Below are 18,773 nucleotides of genomic sequence, written 5' to 3' on the forward strand. Positions count from 1 at the left end.
AGTGTGGTTTCTTTAGTTATCACTTCTATGAACAGATGGCGAAAATAAGTCAGTCACCAACAGTACATTATAAAATTCAAAATTTTACCCCCTCTATTGATTGTAAAAAACACTAGATTTAGCGGGAAATCGCTGATATTGTCAATTATGATAATCATTTATATTTTAATCTACATAAAAATGTTCCCAAGTACTTTTACACCCGTCGCAATAAAACAGCCGCCCACTGAGTAGGCAGACATGAGCAAACAAGGCTCCTACCTCTCTCCGGCGTCATGTTTAGCAGATTGCTTTGCGACAGGCGTTATCCTCGAGAGTGACTAACCTAGCCTGGGAGTGAAACAAAGCAACAGAAATGACAACCTTAAATTGTACGGAGAATATTTACTTTTATTTACGCATATATAAAAAAAAATTACTTTCAAAATCAAAATAATATGTAGCCTACTTCATGTACGCTTATCTCGTACTTGGCACATTTATTTCCTTTTTTAAATCTATATAAGTCTGACACAAATACAGGGACATCATTTTATTTTTACTAACATTTCTAATATTAACCTGTCTAGGCTATATCTTTGGATTAAAGGTCTAGAACCGGAAACACCGCTTGCTCCCCATTCCAAGACTGGAGTTCGATGATACTGGAGTGAAATACAAATCACTTTACTAGGTATAGGAGGGAAGAAAAGTAGTTCATTTATGTAAACTAGGAAATATCGCAATTTTGTGTTTGATAATTTTCATTAGGTTTTTGTTTAATCAAAATACAGTACTGTATTAACACTTAGTGTTTTAACTCACGAATTGAGCTATCCATTCGGACTTATTAATTATGCAGTGTATATTATACTGTCTACAGCACATTAGCGTACAATATAGAGAATGAAGTTAAATTGAAAAATAATCATAATATGGATATTTAAACACATTTTTGAAAATGGTGGCCGTTCATTTCGATACAGGCTTCAGTTCTTTTATGCATATTATCGCACTATAGACTATTGTATCTAATTCCAATTACCAGTTTCGTCCTTCGTACGATTAACTCATGTTGAAATAATTCTATACCTACTCTATAAAAGAGTACCTTACGTATTGTAAATTTAATCTTCACTTCTGCTCGATCCGAAAAGATCAAATTACTCAGAAATGCTATCTACTGTCCGTTCAAGTGGTTTTGTCGCAGGGTCGTAGAAAGGGGGGGGGGAATCACGTGACAGTTAATTACTTAACGAGACCCTTTTATTTAAGTTATTTTAAACAGTTGTATAATATTACGTAGACGTCCAATTCCTAACAGAAATTAATGTTCTCAGAAAAGAGCTAAGACAGTCCAGCTACTAGACTTTACAGAGGGGCGAACAGAAGCGGGTGGGGGAAACCGGGATGCGACGTAGGAAAAACGGACGACAGTACCTGCGCGAAAATATGATTCAATATTGAAAGCTCTTTCGTCACTGGAAAACGCGAACATATTTCTGGAAAGTACTATACTCACTAACTCAGTACTGCATACGCAGCCTCGATTCTGTGTGGAGAACGGTTGGAAATTTAGTAGTAGAGGGGGTGGGAGTGAAGTACATTCAAAAACTCAGGTACAATAAAATTGAAGTAAAAATAAAATAATGTCCCTGTACATGTGTTTGCCAACACAGAATATTTGTTTTAGGAATGAAACAGTATTCTCCATAAAATATAGTTTCTAAATAATTAGGTATGTTCTGTAAATCAACAATGTAAATCGGTCGTGTAAATCAACAATGCAAATCGATAATGTAAATCAACAATGTCTTATATGCTGTGTGTGCCATTTAAATGGTTTCTAACAATTGCAACAGAGAATGTTATTATTGTTATTACAATTTCTTCCTGAACTAGTTTTATATTTTTCACGCCATTTAACAAATAACCTCGACACAGTTCCCCTGAAGCCCAGCAATAATCCTGTAACACAGATGTTATTGATGTTATAACTGTGTTAAAGAAGGGAATTGTTGGCGTGTACTGTATATCTCTCCACATCAGAACGCTGGGAGATGGAGTCTTCAAACCTTATCGTAGGATCAATGATCCCGACTTCATTTTTCCAGATTTATTGCAACATGTCTATTCGACGAATGCTCCACCTTCAGCTACACAATGGATCTCTTCATAAACTTTAATATTTTGTAATTTGAGGGCCTTGGTTATAGTTGCTCGAACGATACTGTGACGTCCCATGTGCAGTAGCTCTCCCTGTGGGCATCTTCCGAGCACATGAGGTAAGCTTTTAACGAAAGTCACGAAATAAAAACTTATGTACAGTAGTCAAATCCTTCTAGTATGACAAACATCTGAAGGAAAATAAATTACTTTTCACAGAAATAACGCATTGAAAGTTCCATTGTTCTGGAAGAAACTCTTAACTGAACATATATGTGGAAAAGTTTTCAACTCAAAAAATGATCGTTCAATAAATATTTGTCATGTTCCCAAACGCAACGAAAACCCTAACTAATATAACAAAATTTTCACTCTCTTACTAAACCTAAATAAAAGCTTGCTACAATCTGAACTATAATCAAATTATTGCAAAAGAATATTTCATTTGCATTTCTGTAACAATGAATAACATAACCGTGCCAATACAGCAGCGGTGGCGAAAATGTAATCGTGCGCCGAGCCACTGTGTAACCTGCAACGTGCATAGCACCTATGGAGGGACGCGGACACCCGAAGGGGAAGTGAAGCAACTGTCTGACTCATTAACGGATTTTCATTTTCCTTACGTCAAGCACTTAAATATAATTTTATACAGTACAAGGCTACAAACTAATGTTTAGTACGTGTAACGAAGAAAGAAATGAACAATATCACAACCTAAAATTAACTGTCTTCAGAATGTCTCTGCGACAAAGTTTCAAAATCAGGAATTATGTCACTTACTGCCAGTCGTAGTTGATCACGAAGGTATTTGTCTGTCAGTCGTGATCTAAATTTGGTTTTTGCTATTTTAATTGTTGAAAATAATTTTTCACAAACGTAAGTTGTAGCGAACATGGCTTCAACAGAGCAAGCGAAAGAACGAAGCTTCGGGTATTTACTTTTTGGCAAAGATTTGAAAGTTCAACATTTGTCAAGTCCTTACATCTAGCTTTCATTTGACATCACATAGTAAATCAGTGAGTTCAAATTGAAGAGCTAACCGCATTATTCGTACATCTGCTGAAAAAGGTTCGACGTACAGAGATGATGATGATGATGATGATGATGATGATGATGATGATAACAGTAACACTTAACCTTTTCATGTTTCATCAGTAACATGTAGTATAATGCCGTTTTATGCTATACAACCGTTTTCCTCGTAATACTTGTGAACAAATCATACATTTAATATTCTCATCATATTGACAGCACAAAAATGCGTCCTCCCATCCTACTTGGAACTTTCGTACATGGTTTCGAGAGAGACATATGCCACTCGCAGGTCAGAGACAAATACAAATGGAACGGAGTTTGACTCCAGTGAGTGAGAGGGTGAGGGTTGGCGGAGGTTAGAAGCAAGCGAAATGCACAGCTATCACTGCGAGCCACAATGTCTCGCGAGTCACGTTCTCGCCACGGCTGCAATACAGGAGCCACATGGTCAATTCCTAAGAAATAGAAAGGTTGTGAAGGAAAACCAAATCATTTACATCATCAGGACGCAATTTGCAATGTCTCTCACCGAGTACAAATCCTGCTATACTGAAAATGCGTTCGCTGGGTGCACTTGTGGCTGGAAAGCACAAAGTTTTCTTAGCCACAAGTGCTAGGTTTAGAAGTGCCGTTTCCACCAGGCGAGGATATTATCTTTGTGCAACGATCCATCCAAATTTGTGGCTACCTAACGGTAAACATGATATCTATCCAAATATGTTGTTGCAGCAGCTGAGTGAAATTTCAAACCTTCTTGAAACTGGGGTATAATTTCGGCACGCCAACACACTTGCTCTGTTTGATAAGATTTTTCTCAGCAGCCATACGTTCATATTGTGCTCCAATATCAATAAGAATTTCAGCCACATGTTGGAAAGTATGCCCGCTAACTATGCTAATGGTCTAAGACCCAAAGCACACATCTGAGAAAGAGCATTAGTAACCTCCGATGAAGCATTACTTCCCTTGGCAATACTCGGCCGGACATTTCATCCTGTAATCCCGCCCTTTCCTGACAGTTATGTCTTTTGAGAAGTGGTTGGAGAAGGCAATCCCCGTTTTACACTGAACATATCCCACAATGCTTGCTTCTTCATCTACAACAATTAAAAAATTGTCCCATAGCCTACAGCATTACTTAATTACCCCTTTCAAATTTTTTCCCACTTTGAATTAGTTTATTCGTAGATTATGCATAACATCCCTTACAGACAACGATGTCATGTTATATAAACTACAATACACACGACACACGTTTACATGAACAGCAACTGAGAGCCATGCAATGCAGGCAGAACTGCAAGCCTGCGAGTCAAACCCGGTCCTTCGGCTCCTGTAAGCTCCACATGGTGGGGAAATGAAGAACTGATTCTGTATTGCCGGTTTCCTAATATTTTAAGAAGTTTTATAACAGTGCAAATTCAAGTGAAAATCCATTCATCAAGCGTCTTGGCCAATACAATGCAAATTTCTACAAGAAACACATAACACCAAAATCTTTTTTAAGTGAATAACATGCACTTTTCCACAACCTCTGACTTCCTAACATATACATTAATGTCTCCGTGCCCAATTGTTTTGACAGCTGGACATGAACAATACTTGTGCATTATTATTTGAATTTACACTAAATATGAAAAGGCAGAAAACATATTTGTTTTGGTACTTTATCAATAAATTGCTGAATGTGAAAAAAATCCTAATATAAGTGGAGAAAGGCCAAGCAAAGCTCGAGCCGTTCTCATCTCTACTATATACTGAGAACTAGCGGAACTATTTCAAAGTGTGTCAATTTGTTATATTTGATTCTGACATCAAAAGAAAATTCGCTTGCACGATTAGAAAATTAGAGGTCAGATATCTTTGAACGGCAGTGTACACAGATAATGGGTATGTTTTTTTTTTTTTTTTTTTTTTTTTTTTTTTCGTCATTTGGGTAAAGACCCTTAATTATATTACATGTGCTTATAATATAAGCAGAATAAATATGGGAAATGCCTGTTATTATTCGGTTGAAAAGCTTTTGTCATCTAGTCTGCTGTCAAAAAATCTGAAAGTTAGAATTTGTAAAACAGTTATATTACCGGTTGTTCTGTATGGCTGTGAAACTTGGACTCTCACTTTGAGAGAGGAACAGAGATTAAGGGTGTATGAGAATAAGGTTCTTAGGAAAATATTTGGGGCTAAGAGGGATGAAGTTACAGGAGAATGGAGAAAGTTACATAACGCAGAGCAGCACGCATTGTATTCTTCGCCTGACATAATTAGGAACATTAAATCCAGACGTTTGAGATGGGCAGGGCATGTAGCACGTATGGGCGAATCCAGAAATGCATATAGAGTGTTAGTTGGGAGACCGGAGGGGAAAAGACCTTTGGGGAGGCCGAGACGTAGATGGGAAGATAATATTAAAATAGATTTGAGGGAGGTGGGATGTGATGGTAGAGCCTGGATTAATCTTGCTCAGGATAGGGACCAATGGCGGGCTTATGTAAGGATGGCAATGAACCTCCGGGTTCCTTAAAAGCCAGTAAGTAAGTGCTTATAATATAATACTGTGATGTTTGTGTATTGAAGTATTCCAACTTTTTTTATATAAAATATCAAATTGTAGCCCAGACTCCTGGCCAATTCAGAAGGTTCTGTTGCAGATGTGGAGACTATGTCTACGACTGGTGGCCGTGGCAGCGCTGTGTCTTTGCACGCTCGCACAAGCTCAGTCAGATCTGTTCCAGTTCGCAGATAAGAGGAACACCAACAAGTACTGCGGCAGGAACTTAGCCAACATGCTGCAGCTGGTCTGCAATGGGAACTACTACCCCATGTTCAAAAAGTCCTCACAAGGTAAATTATTCATACTTCACAAACTGGGCTGGAAATTAAGTTTTCACGAACCAGAACGCTCTGTTATTTTCGTAGACATGGCGCTGTTGATGACGAAAACGAAGGAATTAATGACCAATGAGATAACGCCGAGTATTACCATGCTATATCATTAACATTTAAGTGTTATACAGGATGTTCGGGAAAGACCTGACGAAAAATAAATAACTATATCTCTGAAACTATTTCATTTATCATCGTGAAGTTTTCACACTTACAAAGAGAAACACAATAAGTTTTAATGTACCTCTATATGAGCACCATTTTTGACCAGGGCTATGTCCAGGCGATACTCAATCTCCTGCCACACATACGAAAGCATCTCCGGTGTGACTAGTCTTATTGCTTCGTAGATTCGGCCACGTAACTCACGTCCTTTACAAACCCCACAGAAAGAAATCCAGTGGGGTTATGTCCGGCGACCATGATGGCCATGGTGTAGGTCCGCCTCTTCCAATTCAACGGTCAGGAAACGTGTCATCGAGGAAAGCGCGCACAGGGTTAGCATAGTGTGGGGGGCTCCGTCCTGTTGAAACACGGTTTCTGGTGGTAGTTGTGGGTCAGCGTAATTTCGCAGCATATCCAGGTATATGTTACCTGTTACTGTGAGCTCTTATCCGTTTGGAAACGACGTTGTACACGCTTGACTGGCTTCAATTCAGCCAGCCATAAAACGTATTCTGCTTTCTCTACTGTGGTAAACATTGTTCGGCTGTTCACTTGGTACACGCACAACTTGCATTCCCAGCTCTGAGAGCAAGGCTGACTATATACGCTGCGCAGAACAAACTTTTTCTCGTTTTTCCTAGCGAAATGGTATGCGCACGCGTGTAACATGCTGCGGGTAACAAAACTTATTGAGTTTCTCTTTCTAACTGTGAAAACGTTGAGGTAATAACTGTAACAGTTTCAGATATATACTTATTTTTCGTCAGGTCTTTCCCGGACACCCTGTACATGGTAATTCACGAGGAAAGGTAAAAAATTTAGGATACGATATCTTAGGCCATTTTGAGTGAAAAAGTTCATATGAACATAGGTCCGTTTTCGAACGATGGCGGAGCTAGATGCATTTTTTTGGTAAAACGTCTCGCCCCAATGTGAATCAGTCATTACCATATGCTGCTGACGTGAGACAAGATCACCGATGAATGACGTAACATTGGAATCTGCATTGTGAGCGATGTAGATAAGAGAAGAGAAACAAACCGGGTGGTGGGGCATTACAAATGTCACAACAAATACGCTATCACTTATCGGTTCACAGCAGTTCAGTCAGCTACCTACAGTACAGTAGTTATACAGGTACAGTTATCGGAAGTGATAAGTTGTGTTTTTCAAGATGCCTTATAAATTTTCGACTGCAGAATACGCCGATATTGTGTATGTTTATGGTTTGTGCGATGGAAGTACCTTGCGTGCCGTCGCTGAATATGAACGACACTTTCACCTAACGCAGTGACCTACTGCGATCTGTGTGCTGTAAGCGCATACCAGCTATTTCAGCAATACGGTGGAACTTTCAGTCCCGAGTTGTATCCTCCGTTAAGGGAAATAAAGCGGAGCTATTGAAATGCTTCGAAAGGATTGAAGAGGGTGATGACTCAAATGAATGGGATGATGTAGCAGTGAGAGAAGCTTTTGGCCTAAAAAAATATTAAATAATGAATTTTTGTTTTTCTAAATTTCTTTTATGACTTGATGAAACATGTTGATATATTATACAATATAATATAGATGCAAACTGCTAGTAGATTGAGAATATCTGACGCATTACAACATTTTGAGTCAGCTGTATTGGAAATAAGAGAGAACACTAACATATGAAATAAATGTCGATGATGAAGAACGTTCGTTTCCTCCAAGAAAAAGGCTGAAACTCAGTAGGCAAGTAAACCTGTCGGCAGATGCCAAAGAAATATGCAATATCATTATCAACCAATTCAATTGACGTTTTCCTGCAGTCACATATATGTGGCAGCTTTAATATACTTGATCCAAAGAAATTTGCTTCATACAGAGATAAGTTCCCCACTGACCGGGCCAATATTTTCGTAAAAAATTATAGTCCTTTAATTTCGAAAGAAAAATATATTAAAGAACTATCAGTGATCTATCGAAATGATACATTTAAAGATATTTCCTCTGTGTATGATTTGTTCTGATTTTTTAATGGATTACTCCTTTGAAGATTCATTCTCTGAAGTGGGAAAAGCCCTTCGAGTCGCATTAACAACACCTGTTTCAACAGTTGAGTCAGAACGGAGTTTTAGCACATTAAACAGGATAAAATCATTTCTCAGAAACACCTTCGGTCAAGATAGGCTGAATTCGCTGGCTTTCTGTTCTATTCTTAAGGAGCATCTCCATCAAATCCCGAACTTCAGAACAGGGTCATGAGAAAAGTTTGCCAGAAAGGACAGACGAGCACATCTTCTTTATAAATAATTCTGCAAATTGGTGATTTTAATGTTGAATTTGCGTTATTATGTAGGTGGTAGTTTCAGTTGTATTATTTTAAGTAGAAACAATTAACTAAAATGGAATAAAAAATCTTAGTGCATTATTTAACGCATATCGCAAAATTTGTGAAATATCTGGCCTCATCAACAAAAATGATCACGAACCGCCACTGGAAGCTCCCTAGGTTAACATAACCTGATTTTGTCCAGCTGATGTTTCTATCTCGGCCAAATAACAATTTCAACAAAATAGAGTAAAATGTCTGGACATTGGAATGGACACCGACCCATTTAGGTTAATTTCAATTAAGAAACACGCCAAACGAATTATCTTTGCACCAAATATGGATGCTCCCTGGACCAAATTATCGTATTTTATAATTATTTGAATGCAACAGAAGTCAGAAGTCTTGCTAAAATCGGCGGAAGTCCCTCAACGCTCGTTTCACCCAATTTTTAAATTTATATACCAAATCTGACAACTCAGGGGTTGGCCTACCTTCCTGTATAATGCTCTTCTTTTCTTGAAAACCCCTAGTTGAAAATGGTTCCCCATGTAGCGTCTCATGCACTCCGACACTCTTTTTTCATGAACACACATTATGGGCTAACTGCCCGCGATAATAAATGTTATTACAACAATAAGTAATAAGTTAATTTACAAATGATCTTAATAAAATTAATATAACAAATAGATGAATACTTAAATCACAATGCGATCTGCATTAACTAATTCGCGACGCGTGTAAATTCTACAAATTCACATTGTAGTTGGCCACGCTTACCAGGTTAACAAACTGAATGCAATAAAAGTCAGTCCAGAAATAATTACAGCATTATAAAACATATTAAATATACAATTTTGTCGGCCTACTATTTTTTAACAAATTACATTCCAGCTAACGGGAAACTTTCAATTTGACACGAGTAAAATATGTTCAATAATAGTATAGTACCATATTTTTAAAACTTTGCTGCTACACTATAGGTACTATTGGCTATCCTGACCTGAATCCACATTTTTATTTACACGTACATTTTTTGTACCTCTATGGCTCCAAACACTGACGCCAACTTGCAGGGATTCTTACATTAAATACGACCATAAAGCACAGCCGAAATAAAGAGAGCGCATGCGTGACTCAGCAAATTCAGTATTGCTGGGTCCGGCGAGCCCTCATCTGACAGCACATGTGGATTCGCATGTGGGAAATTCAAACTAGATTTACGTAACAATGAATATAGTAGGTATAGTAAAATAACGGTGTATAGAAACGGTTGACTGCACACCACTGACCTATTCTATAAAAGAAGGAAGCAGGATGAAGCTAGACTTGTACTACTAGTCACAGTTCAGGCAGCAGCAGACTGCTTGAGCTGAAATTTTTTCAAGGTTTTCCAACTGTAAGACAAATGTCAAGTAATCTTATAACGAATTCTCAGACTCATCTCGATAAATGCCATCTTGCTATCGCCAATCTATCCATACAGTTGACACAGCATCGCTAAATAACAGAATTAAAAATATAGAGTAGTTAGAGATACACAACATGAAATAGTACATTATGCAACGAGCCTACAATGATAGTAATTAAGACGCGAGTATGTTTGTTTATGAAACGAGCGCAAGTGAGTTTCATAATTTTCATACGAACGTCTTAATTATCATTATAGGCAAGTTTCATACGACTTTTTATGCTCGACCATATTTCTAACTTGAAATTATTCAAAAGTATTCATTTTATTTGTATCTGACTGAAGATCGGAAGTGACCTTGTGCATAGCTCGTATATTGTGAGATGTGCGCAGATGCGTTATTGATTTTTTCCGAGGAACAATAATGTCACTGACCTTGATGTAATGTAAAGAATAATATGAACTAATTTTGATATAACCTGGAAATTGATTTAGAATTGAAAAACGAGATGACAAATTGAATTTATTTGAATATTATTTACAATTAACGCTAATTATTATAGTAACAGAACATACCCTTCTGCGACAGTATTGGATTTCCAGCCTCCTTCGACAGTATTGGATTTCCAACCTCCGTGACATTTCCCTCATTGTCTTTCGATTGCATATCCGAGAATAATCGAAAACCTGAACTTTAATGAATAGGTGTACTTTAATGACATGCATTAAAGGATTGCTACCAGGTGTATAATTTACTACATTTCGGCATGGTCGAGCATAAAATAAATTAAAACACATGCTGCTGGTCATAAAAGTGTCATCCCTCCCCTCTCCCCCCAATAAGAATGTTCATGAGCCTCTACTGTATATAACACAATGCCATATATTAGTACAGATGCAGAGCTTTACTTTCTATGCTACTCATTAACAATGATGTAATACTTGCAGCATTTACTTCGCTAGATTGTATGTAGCAGTGTCAATTTTTTGTTATCGCACTCGTCTTTTACAGATGTGGATGATATGAATGACTCTGGCTTCTGGATTCAATCACAACCAGTTCAAGAACCGCAACTACAGTTTCCATTCCGCTCAAGAACAAGCGCATCACTTATTCCTGACTCCTTCAGGAGACGCACGCGTGGAGTTTACGATGAATGCTGCCGCAAGAGCTGCACAGTCCAAGAAATGGCGAGCTACTGTGGAAGACGATAGTATTACAAGAAAGTATCGGTTCACAACCAGGACAGCTAATCACTCAACAAACTGTTCAGCATCTTCAACTGTCACTATTTTAATTAAACTATGTGGTTCAGTTAAGAGAGTGGCATAACTCATAGCTAAAATGAGAAATGTTGATATTTGTTAACAAGTCATATTACACGTTATTACCCGTACCACAACTGTAACAAATATTTTCACTTTAGAATATTTCCTTATCATGTTCAAAGGCAGGGCTGGGCAAAATACTGACATCCAAGTATTTCAAATACAAATACAAAATACTTCAAATAATTGTATTTGAAATACAAATACAAAGTACTTTTAAAAAATTAACCAAAATACATTTGTATTTCAAATACTCGATAAAATATATAGGTCTAAAGAAAAAAGAATATTACTGAAAATCTAAAATATTATATTAACATTCAAAGTATTTTTACCTCGAAGTTTTATACAAAACACTGTAACTGAACTTCTTCCTTTTCCCAGTCAGCAATGAAATTATGCTACATATGAATAATTACTGCTCCCTTTGAAAACAACCAGTTCCTCAAATGTTCATAAGATAAGGATCCCTTTGCTTGTGAATGAAGAAATCCTGCAAAACAGAACAGTCTTTCTACAGGCGCAGAGGAACACAAACTTGTATTATATTTATAAAAGCTTGTTTCACTGTTGGGTAATTCTCTAGAGTGCACAGGGTTGTCCCTTTGTCATTGAAGAATTGTATGAGCTCATACTCCGCAGTAGACAAGTTCTTTTCTTTTTTGCTTTTCAAAGTCTGTTGTACTTGAGTTGAAAACATAAAAATTGTTTTCGTCTTCATCATCTGAACTGACCAAAAGTGTAGCAGAGAACTGCTCAGATGATTTCACACACATATTCTGTGTCCTCTTCTTATCACTTAGTGAGGAAATGTCAGGTAGCCATCTCATCTTCAATGATGGGTGGAGCAAGCTGTCAAAATAGCTCAATTTTCTTCTGGGCTCAGATCAAACATCACTTGGAATAGATGGCGTAGATTACTAGGTAACAGAATATGTAATCCGTTTTTAAGGGAAATTAATGCGGACAAAAGTTGGCCGTAATAGCACATCTTCTCATTTGCATTAAATCAAGGATTACAGCAATGGGTTCCAGAACTGCACATTATTCTTCAAGGTACTGAAACTCAACATCTTTGAAGGTTGGCAATCCCAGTTTTTCACATACACTGTTTATATCATGTTTGAATTGCAATATTTGAGAGATAGAGTCATAAAGAGAATTCCATCGAGTTGGGCAAGGAAACTTTAATGAATATTTCAAGACATCTGATATAATTTCTGAGGATTTGGGTCTCCTAGACGCATTCCATAATGCTGAACATTTAGCAAGTGTTGGGTGATGGATCCTTGATGCTGTTGGAGATTTCTCTATGGCATTAAGGATATCAGTTGTGACAAGAAAACTAACTGTATGGCTAGCACATCTGAAATGGGTAGGCAAATAAGACAAAAATTTATTCTTCAAATCCAAATCCAAAACTTGATGAACAAGAAGAAGAAAGAAGTATTTTGAGTATTTGAAATACAAAATACATCAATTTTATGTATTTAAATACAAAATACTTTCGAAAATCCTTACAAATTACAAAATACAAATGCATTTCAAATACGTATTTGAAATACATGTATTTCAAATACTGCCCAGCCCTGTTCATAGGCCTAAATTTAAATGTGCTACTTTCTGTGTAGAGGAATTATATAACAACCGGTCATTCTCTGGAAGCAATTTCATAATCTGAATCTCCTCTGTAGTGTGTAGAACATGCTTGATGATGACAGTGCTTCCACTGAATGATGAAACCTAACAAGCTAATATCTTAAACAGAATGACATGAGACAGAAGACTATTCCAGATACTTCAGAATCCTACGTGACAGCCCTCAGTGGTTGAAACAGACAGAAATCCTAGCACAGCTTCCTTCAAACTAACTACATGAATAGCAGCTCTGAATAAACAAGTCTCCAAGCAAAACTATCAGTGGCCATTTTCTCACTCGAAGTTTATACTTCGCATGGATAGATATCTTTTTGCTGCTCTCTGACATAAAATTGGAAAACACACAAATCAGATTCCAGTGACTCTATCTCACTTTGTTTTCAGTTGAGCTGGATTTCCTTCACCTTCATCTTTTGAACCTCCTTTTCTACTTAAGTTTTCTCTTGGCATTGATAAGCGGTAAGAACACTTCGTGTCCCAAGTCTGTGGTTTGAGATAATCCCGAACCAACTTTCAAATGACTCAGAATGCTTTAGGCACGTGAGTGTTCATGCTATGCCACCAGATAGCACCATCATCTCAATTTGCACCGAAAGTGAACATGAAGAGTTTCTCCCGCTTGATCTTCAAATGTAATGCCACAAGTTCAAAATTAGGAGTTGTATCTGTTGGACTATTTCACGAATAAAACGAAATACAGTAGAACCTCTATTATCTATGCTAATGAAAGGGGTAGAGTGAACGGTTAATCGAAAAAATCGGATAATCCGTTTCATAAAAGGTTTTCATAAAATGAGTGCATAATACAGTTTCGTAATTTGCTCCGTGATCTTTTTTTAATATGCTAGATAGTGAATCAGAAGTCTGGTTTTCAACAACAGGTTTTTAATGGCCAAGGAAACTCCTTATGATGCCTGGAAAGATAGGAATAGTACAGGTCTCATGTTGTAGATTTATATACCAGTACTGTATACAATTTATATTTGTTTTTCATTAAATCCCGCCAGTTATAATTCTATGTCATATTCTGATGCGAGATGAACCACAGTTTCTCTTTTTCCAAACCATTCAATTAGGCCTACTTGTACTTTTTTTTTCGTAGCACAACACGTTTTCTTTTGATATCTGTGGAAGACATTTTGCATAGAAGTTAGACAGTACGGCCACTCGAAGAGTAAATCATATTGTTTGTAAAAAAAAAAAACACTTAAAAAAAAAAACACTCTGTAGAAAAAACTTGTACTAATATAATGCACAGTACTTCGTATTTCTTCTGCAGAAAAAGAAAAAGCGAGAGAGAAATACAATCGGATAATCCACCAATCGGTTAATAGAGTGACGGAAAATCGGGGTTCTACTGTAATGGAACTAATAAAACCCATAAAATAAGATATTTGAAATATTTACAATAAATGATTACCAAATATAAATTAAAAGTGGCATTGGAGATGGTAATAAAGAACCAAATACTACATATAACACTGTACATACTTTCTATTCATTTCGGTATTCTAAGGTTTAGCTTCTCGCATTAATTTCCTCCTTTGTTGCCTGCCAAAATCTTTCAGACACCATTTTGTTTGTTTTTTTAATCTAATGCTTGTTTTCACTGCAGACATGATTGATAGGGAACATCAAATAATAGTTGCTGAGCAATAATGTAGTACGAGGGTCATGATTCGTTGCTGCATATGATCGGTCTGTATCCAATTAATAGCGTATAAGTGAAACAGTGAGTGAAAATATTCTCGGTCTAAGGCCACATCCCAGAAAATGGAAAGTAAGATAAAACAGTTTGTGGAGTACCTGTAAGTTAGATGCAAGTGCATTACTGTTGGTGACGGCCGGTGGGATCTGAATAGTATGAACTGTGTTACACAGCATTATTTTAATATCACTGGCAGGTTCTAGAAAATACCATGTTTTCAGTTTGTTTTTTGTATTTATTGAGTGTTTTGTCCTAAAACAAAGAAATGTTATTTCGACATTAAACTGATCTATTTAGTTACTCAATAAAATGAAACCCAACTTGGCTAAGTTCCAATTTTAGGCTTAGGTGTTCAGTAAAAAAATCGCATATATTACAAAACATTGTAACACAAGAAGTCTTGGGTTCTCAGAAAATCTCTCTGCAACATCCATCCAACTCTTCCTTATTTTCCAAGACCAAGAGGTTTCCAGTCACCATTCATCATCGTAAGTACTAAATGACCTTTGTAAAGTACTCGTACAACAAAACTGCTCTATTGAGATTATTAAAGCATTCTTGTGGCAGGAAAAAATGTAGGTTTAATGGTCTCTGTAACATTTCCACTATTTCTAAGTCTCTTAAGGTTTTTCTCAGCTCACACATTCAGCTTCTGACTCAACATCACCAAGTCTGTAAAACATCTCACTATGCCTATCTTTCAAATCTTCTACGGTCGATCTAGAATGAGAAAGATAAGTAGATTCAATGTAGATAAGTCGGTCCTGCGTTCAGGGATGTAGTCATGTCAGGATGCCGCCCTGGTATATTTTTCTGCAACCTGGAGAGCCCTGCTTCTTCATTTTTAATTTTTTAAATAATAATGATCTTACTTGCATATTACTCAACTTTTTAATGACAAACAATACTGCACAATGTGACTATAGCAAGTTACTTTATTAACTTGACTCGTTAATACACCAAACTGCGTAATACACATAAGATGAAGAGCATAGTCAGTGGAAGAAGAATACAGAAGATAAACTTGCGAATTCTAAATGAGGCAGTAGAGCAAGTGGACAGCTTCAAATACTTGAGGTGTACTGTAACCAGTGACATGAGCTGCTGCCAGGAAGTCAAAAGGAGAATAGCAATAGCAAAGTAAGCTTTTAATAGAAGAAGGAGCATTTTCTGCGGACCTAAAGAACTAAGGAAGAGACTAGTGCTTTGTGTGGAGTGTAGCATTGTATGGGGCAGAAACATGGACATTACAACGAGGTGAAGAGAAGCGAATAGAAGCATTTGAAATCTGGATATGGAGAAGACTGGAACATGTGAAATGAACAGACAGAATAAGAAATGAAGCTGTATTGGAAAGAGTGGGTGAAGAAAAAACGATGCTGAAAGTGATCAGGAAGAGAAAAAGGAATTGTTTGGGTCACTGGTTGAGAAGAAACTGTCTACTGAAGGATGCACTGGAAGGAATGGTGAATGGGAAAAGAGTTCAAGGTAGAAGAATATATCAGATGATAGAAGACATTAAGATATAATGTATGGATCATATGAGGAATCAAAGAGGAAGGCAGAAAATAGGAAAGAGTGAAGAAAGCTGGGTTTGCAGTGAAAGACCTGCCCTTGGGCAGAACATTAAATGAATGAATGAATAATACACGTTTTATTTTAGTAATAAAAAGCTCTGTTCTAAAATAAATGCAGTAAAAATTCTGTAATTGTTCATAAAACATTAGCCAAAACCAACACTTTGCACAGAAAAAAAATTCTTCCACAGGTTGTGCGCAAAGGCAAAACAATAGCCCTTGCATCTTACGAGGATTAGATTTTGCTTGCCGAATACCATCCTTGTGAAACCTCCAGTAATTAACATGTTAGTGTACGCAGTAGAACTGGAAGAAGGGAAATTCCTTGTTTGAACACGGTGCGATCCTTTGCTTGTAGTTGAGTGCGGTCTTCAATGCAGAAGTAAGAGCTTCGTTCATGGTGTGGTGATCACACAGAATGCGCAGCTTCATGCAATTGCATGTTCTTATTGATTTGGCGTATTGGAAAAGTAAAAGTGGATCTTTGCCAATCGTAGTTTTATGTTTTATGTTAGTTATTTTGCATATTTCGAAGATTTTTCCTTTCAAATACATATATATTTTTATTCTGCATGTTTAAATGCATATACATGGGTTGATTTTTTAGTAGTGGCAACTATGCCGTGCAAAGGAACCAGGCAATATTGTTTATACCACAGGTTGCTTACATGCCTCCCCTCCCTCACAGTTAATGAACTCTCACTCCCCCTCCATGTCCGTTCACAGTGACAACAATAAGACGAGCAGTTGTGAGCAAGCGGTCACAGAATACAGTCACAATGTTTTCGAAGGAGGAACAGAGAAGATGGTTAGAAATTCAATGTGCTAGAGGTCAGACAGCACGACAGTGTCATCAAGGGCTGCGGTGCGGCTGTGTTACCTTACCGAACGGTAGCAAGCCTTCAGACAAGGACGCGAAGGTGTGTTGGATATGTCTCGAACTGGTCACCCACCAGTAAGGACGAACATGTACAGACTGTGTCCATGTTAGTGGAGACGGATCCGAACAGATACAGGATTGGCACCTTCGACTGTGCTTCACATCCTGAGGGACCGCCTGAAAATGCGGAAAACTGCCTCGAAATAGGTTCTGCATGATTTAACGGACATGCAGAAATGGCAGCAATATGACGCTTCTCGTACTCTCTTGCAGCTCTATGAGCGCAAAGGAGGGGTCTTCTTACAGCGTATCATTACAATTGATGAGACCTGAGCCAGATCTTATGAACCTCAGCTGAAACCCCATTCGGACGAGTGAAGTCATCACGAAAAACAACAATTCAGCAGACCCCCACCAATGTGAAGGCTATGCTGATTCTTGCCTATGATTGGGATGGTGTGATCTTAAAGCATACCGTTCCCCAAGGCAGAACGTTAATGCGGAGTACTGCTGTTCGTTTTTGCAAAACAATCTGCGAGCAGCTCTGAGAAGAAAATGGCGACACTTTATGGATAACCAGCATTGTTCTGCATGACAATGCTAGGGCACATTCAGCAGGAGTTCTGTCTGAATTGTTTAATCGCTGGGGCTGGGAAGTGCTCTATCACCCTCCATATTCTCCAGATTTAAGTCCCTGCGACTTCGATCTAATCTCCAAGATGAAGGAGCCACTTCATGGGATCCGCTTCTGAATATTTGAGGACGTTTTACAGACAACCTACCGCTCTATTCGCACCATCAACAGATTAGGCAGTGCCAACAGCTTCTGCATCGCTGGGAACACGTTCTACGCAATGGTGGTGACTACATTGAAGGCTTGTAAAACTTAGAACCATGTAAGTATACTATGTATTGCGAGGAAAAAATCAACCTATGTATTAACAGTCAACCCATCTTTTTGGTAATGATACAATCTATGCTTATTTTAAGCTTTCAGAGAACAAGAAGAGAAAGGATATCAGACTTAAGAAAGAACTTCATGAATCTAAAATTTGTTTCTCATGTACAACAATAATAAAAGAAAAGAGTCTTTCAAAAGCATTGGTATAGAGGCTGGAATACAGTGTTTCTCTGGACTCAGCCTTTTGTCTTTATTGCAGAACTTTTGCGTCAAATCACAGGGGATTGAAGGACATCTTGACTTTGCTTTCATTAACATGATTTTTAAGAGTTGGAATAAAGCTCATACAGTAAATACTTCCATAATTATGAAAAATCCAAAGGACATTAAAAGGTGTTCTTGTTCATAGTTTTTATATTTCTTGGAAATTATTATCATCATCATCATCATCATCATCATCATCATCATCATCATCATCAGTAAGAAGTTTTGAAATCAGATAATAAATCGGGAAAAACAAGGAAAGATGTTAATACACAGGTTGATTTCTCAAGGGAAAAAAAAAAAAATCAAATGGAACTCTCTGCATCATAATCCACAGTCAATTCCCGATTTACCACGAAAATCGTCTGTAGCAGCATTTAGATTGGCAACAGGCCATGATTGTTTGGCCAAACACCTGCATAGAATGGGAATATATCAGTCCCCTAACTGCCCATTGTGCAACTCAAACCAAGAAATGGATTCAGAACACCTCAAAATCTGTGCTTCAGTG

The 18,773-nt window shown here is 37.5% G+C and overlaps 1 protein-coding gene across 2 annotated transcripts in view; it reads left to right on the forward strand.

The window, feature by feature from the left end:
• Positions 1 to 14,960, forward strand: part of LOC138710097 (LIRP-like) — a 46,674-nt gene extending 31,714 nt beyond the window's left edge. For both annotated transcript variants that reach the window (XM_069840719.1, XM_069840720.1), the window contains exons 2-3: positions 5,835 to 6,027; positions 10,957 to 14,960. In XM_069840719.1, coding sequence (XP_069696820.1) covers positions 5,835 to 6,027; positions 10,957 to 11,159 — 396 coding nt within the window. In that variant the 3' untranslated portion in view covers positions 11,160 to 14,960. The remainder of the gene's footprint in view (positions 1 to 5,834; positions 6,028 to 10,956) is intronic.
• Positions 14,961 to 18,773: the final 3,813 nt, after the last annotated feature.

This window comes from Periplaneta americana, chromosome 12 (assembly GCF_040183065.1).
Source record: "Periplaneta americana isolate PAMFEO1 chromosome 12, P.americana_PAMFEO1_priV1, whole genome shotgun sequence".
Classification (NCBI taxonomy): Eukaryota; Metazoa; Arthropoda; class Insecta; order Blattodea; family Blattidae; genus Periplaneta; species Periplaneta americana.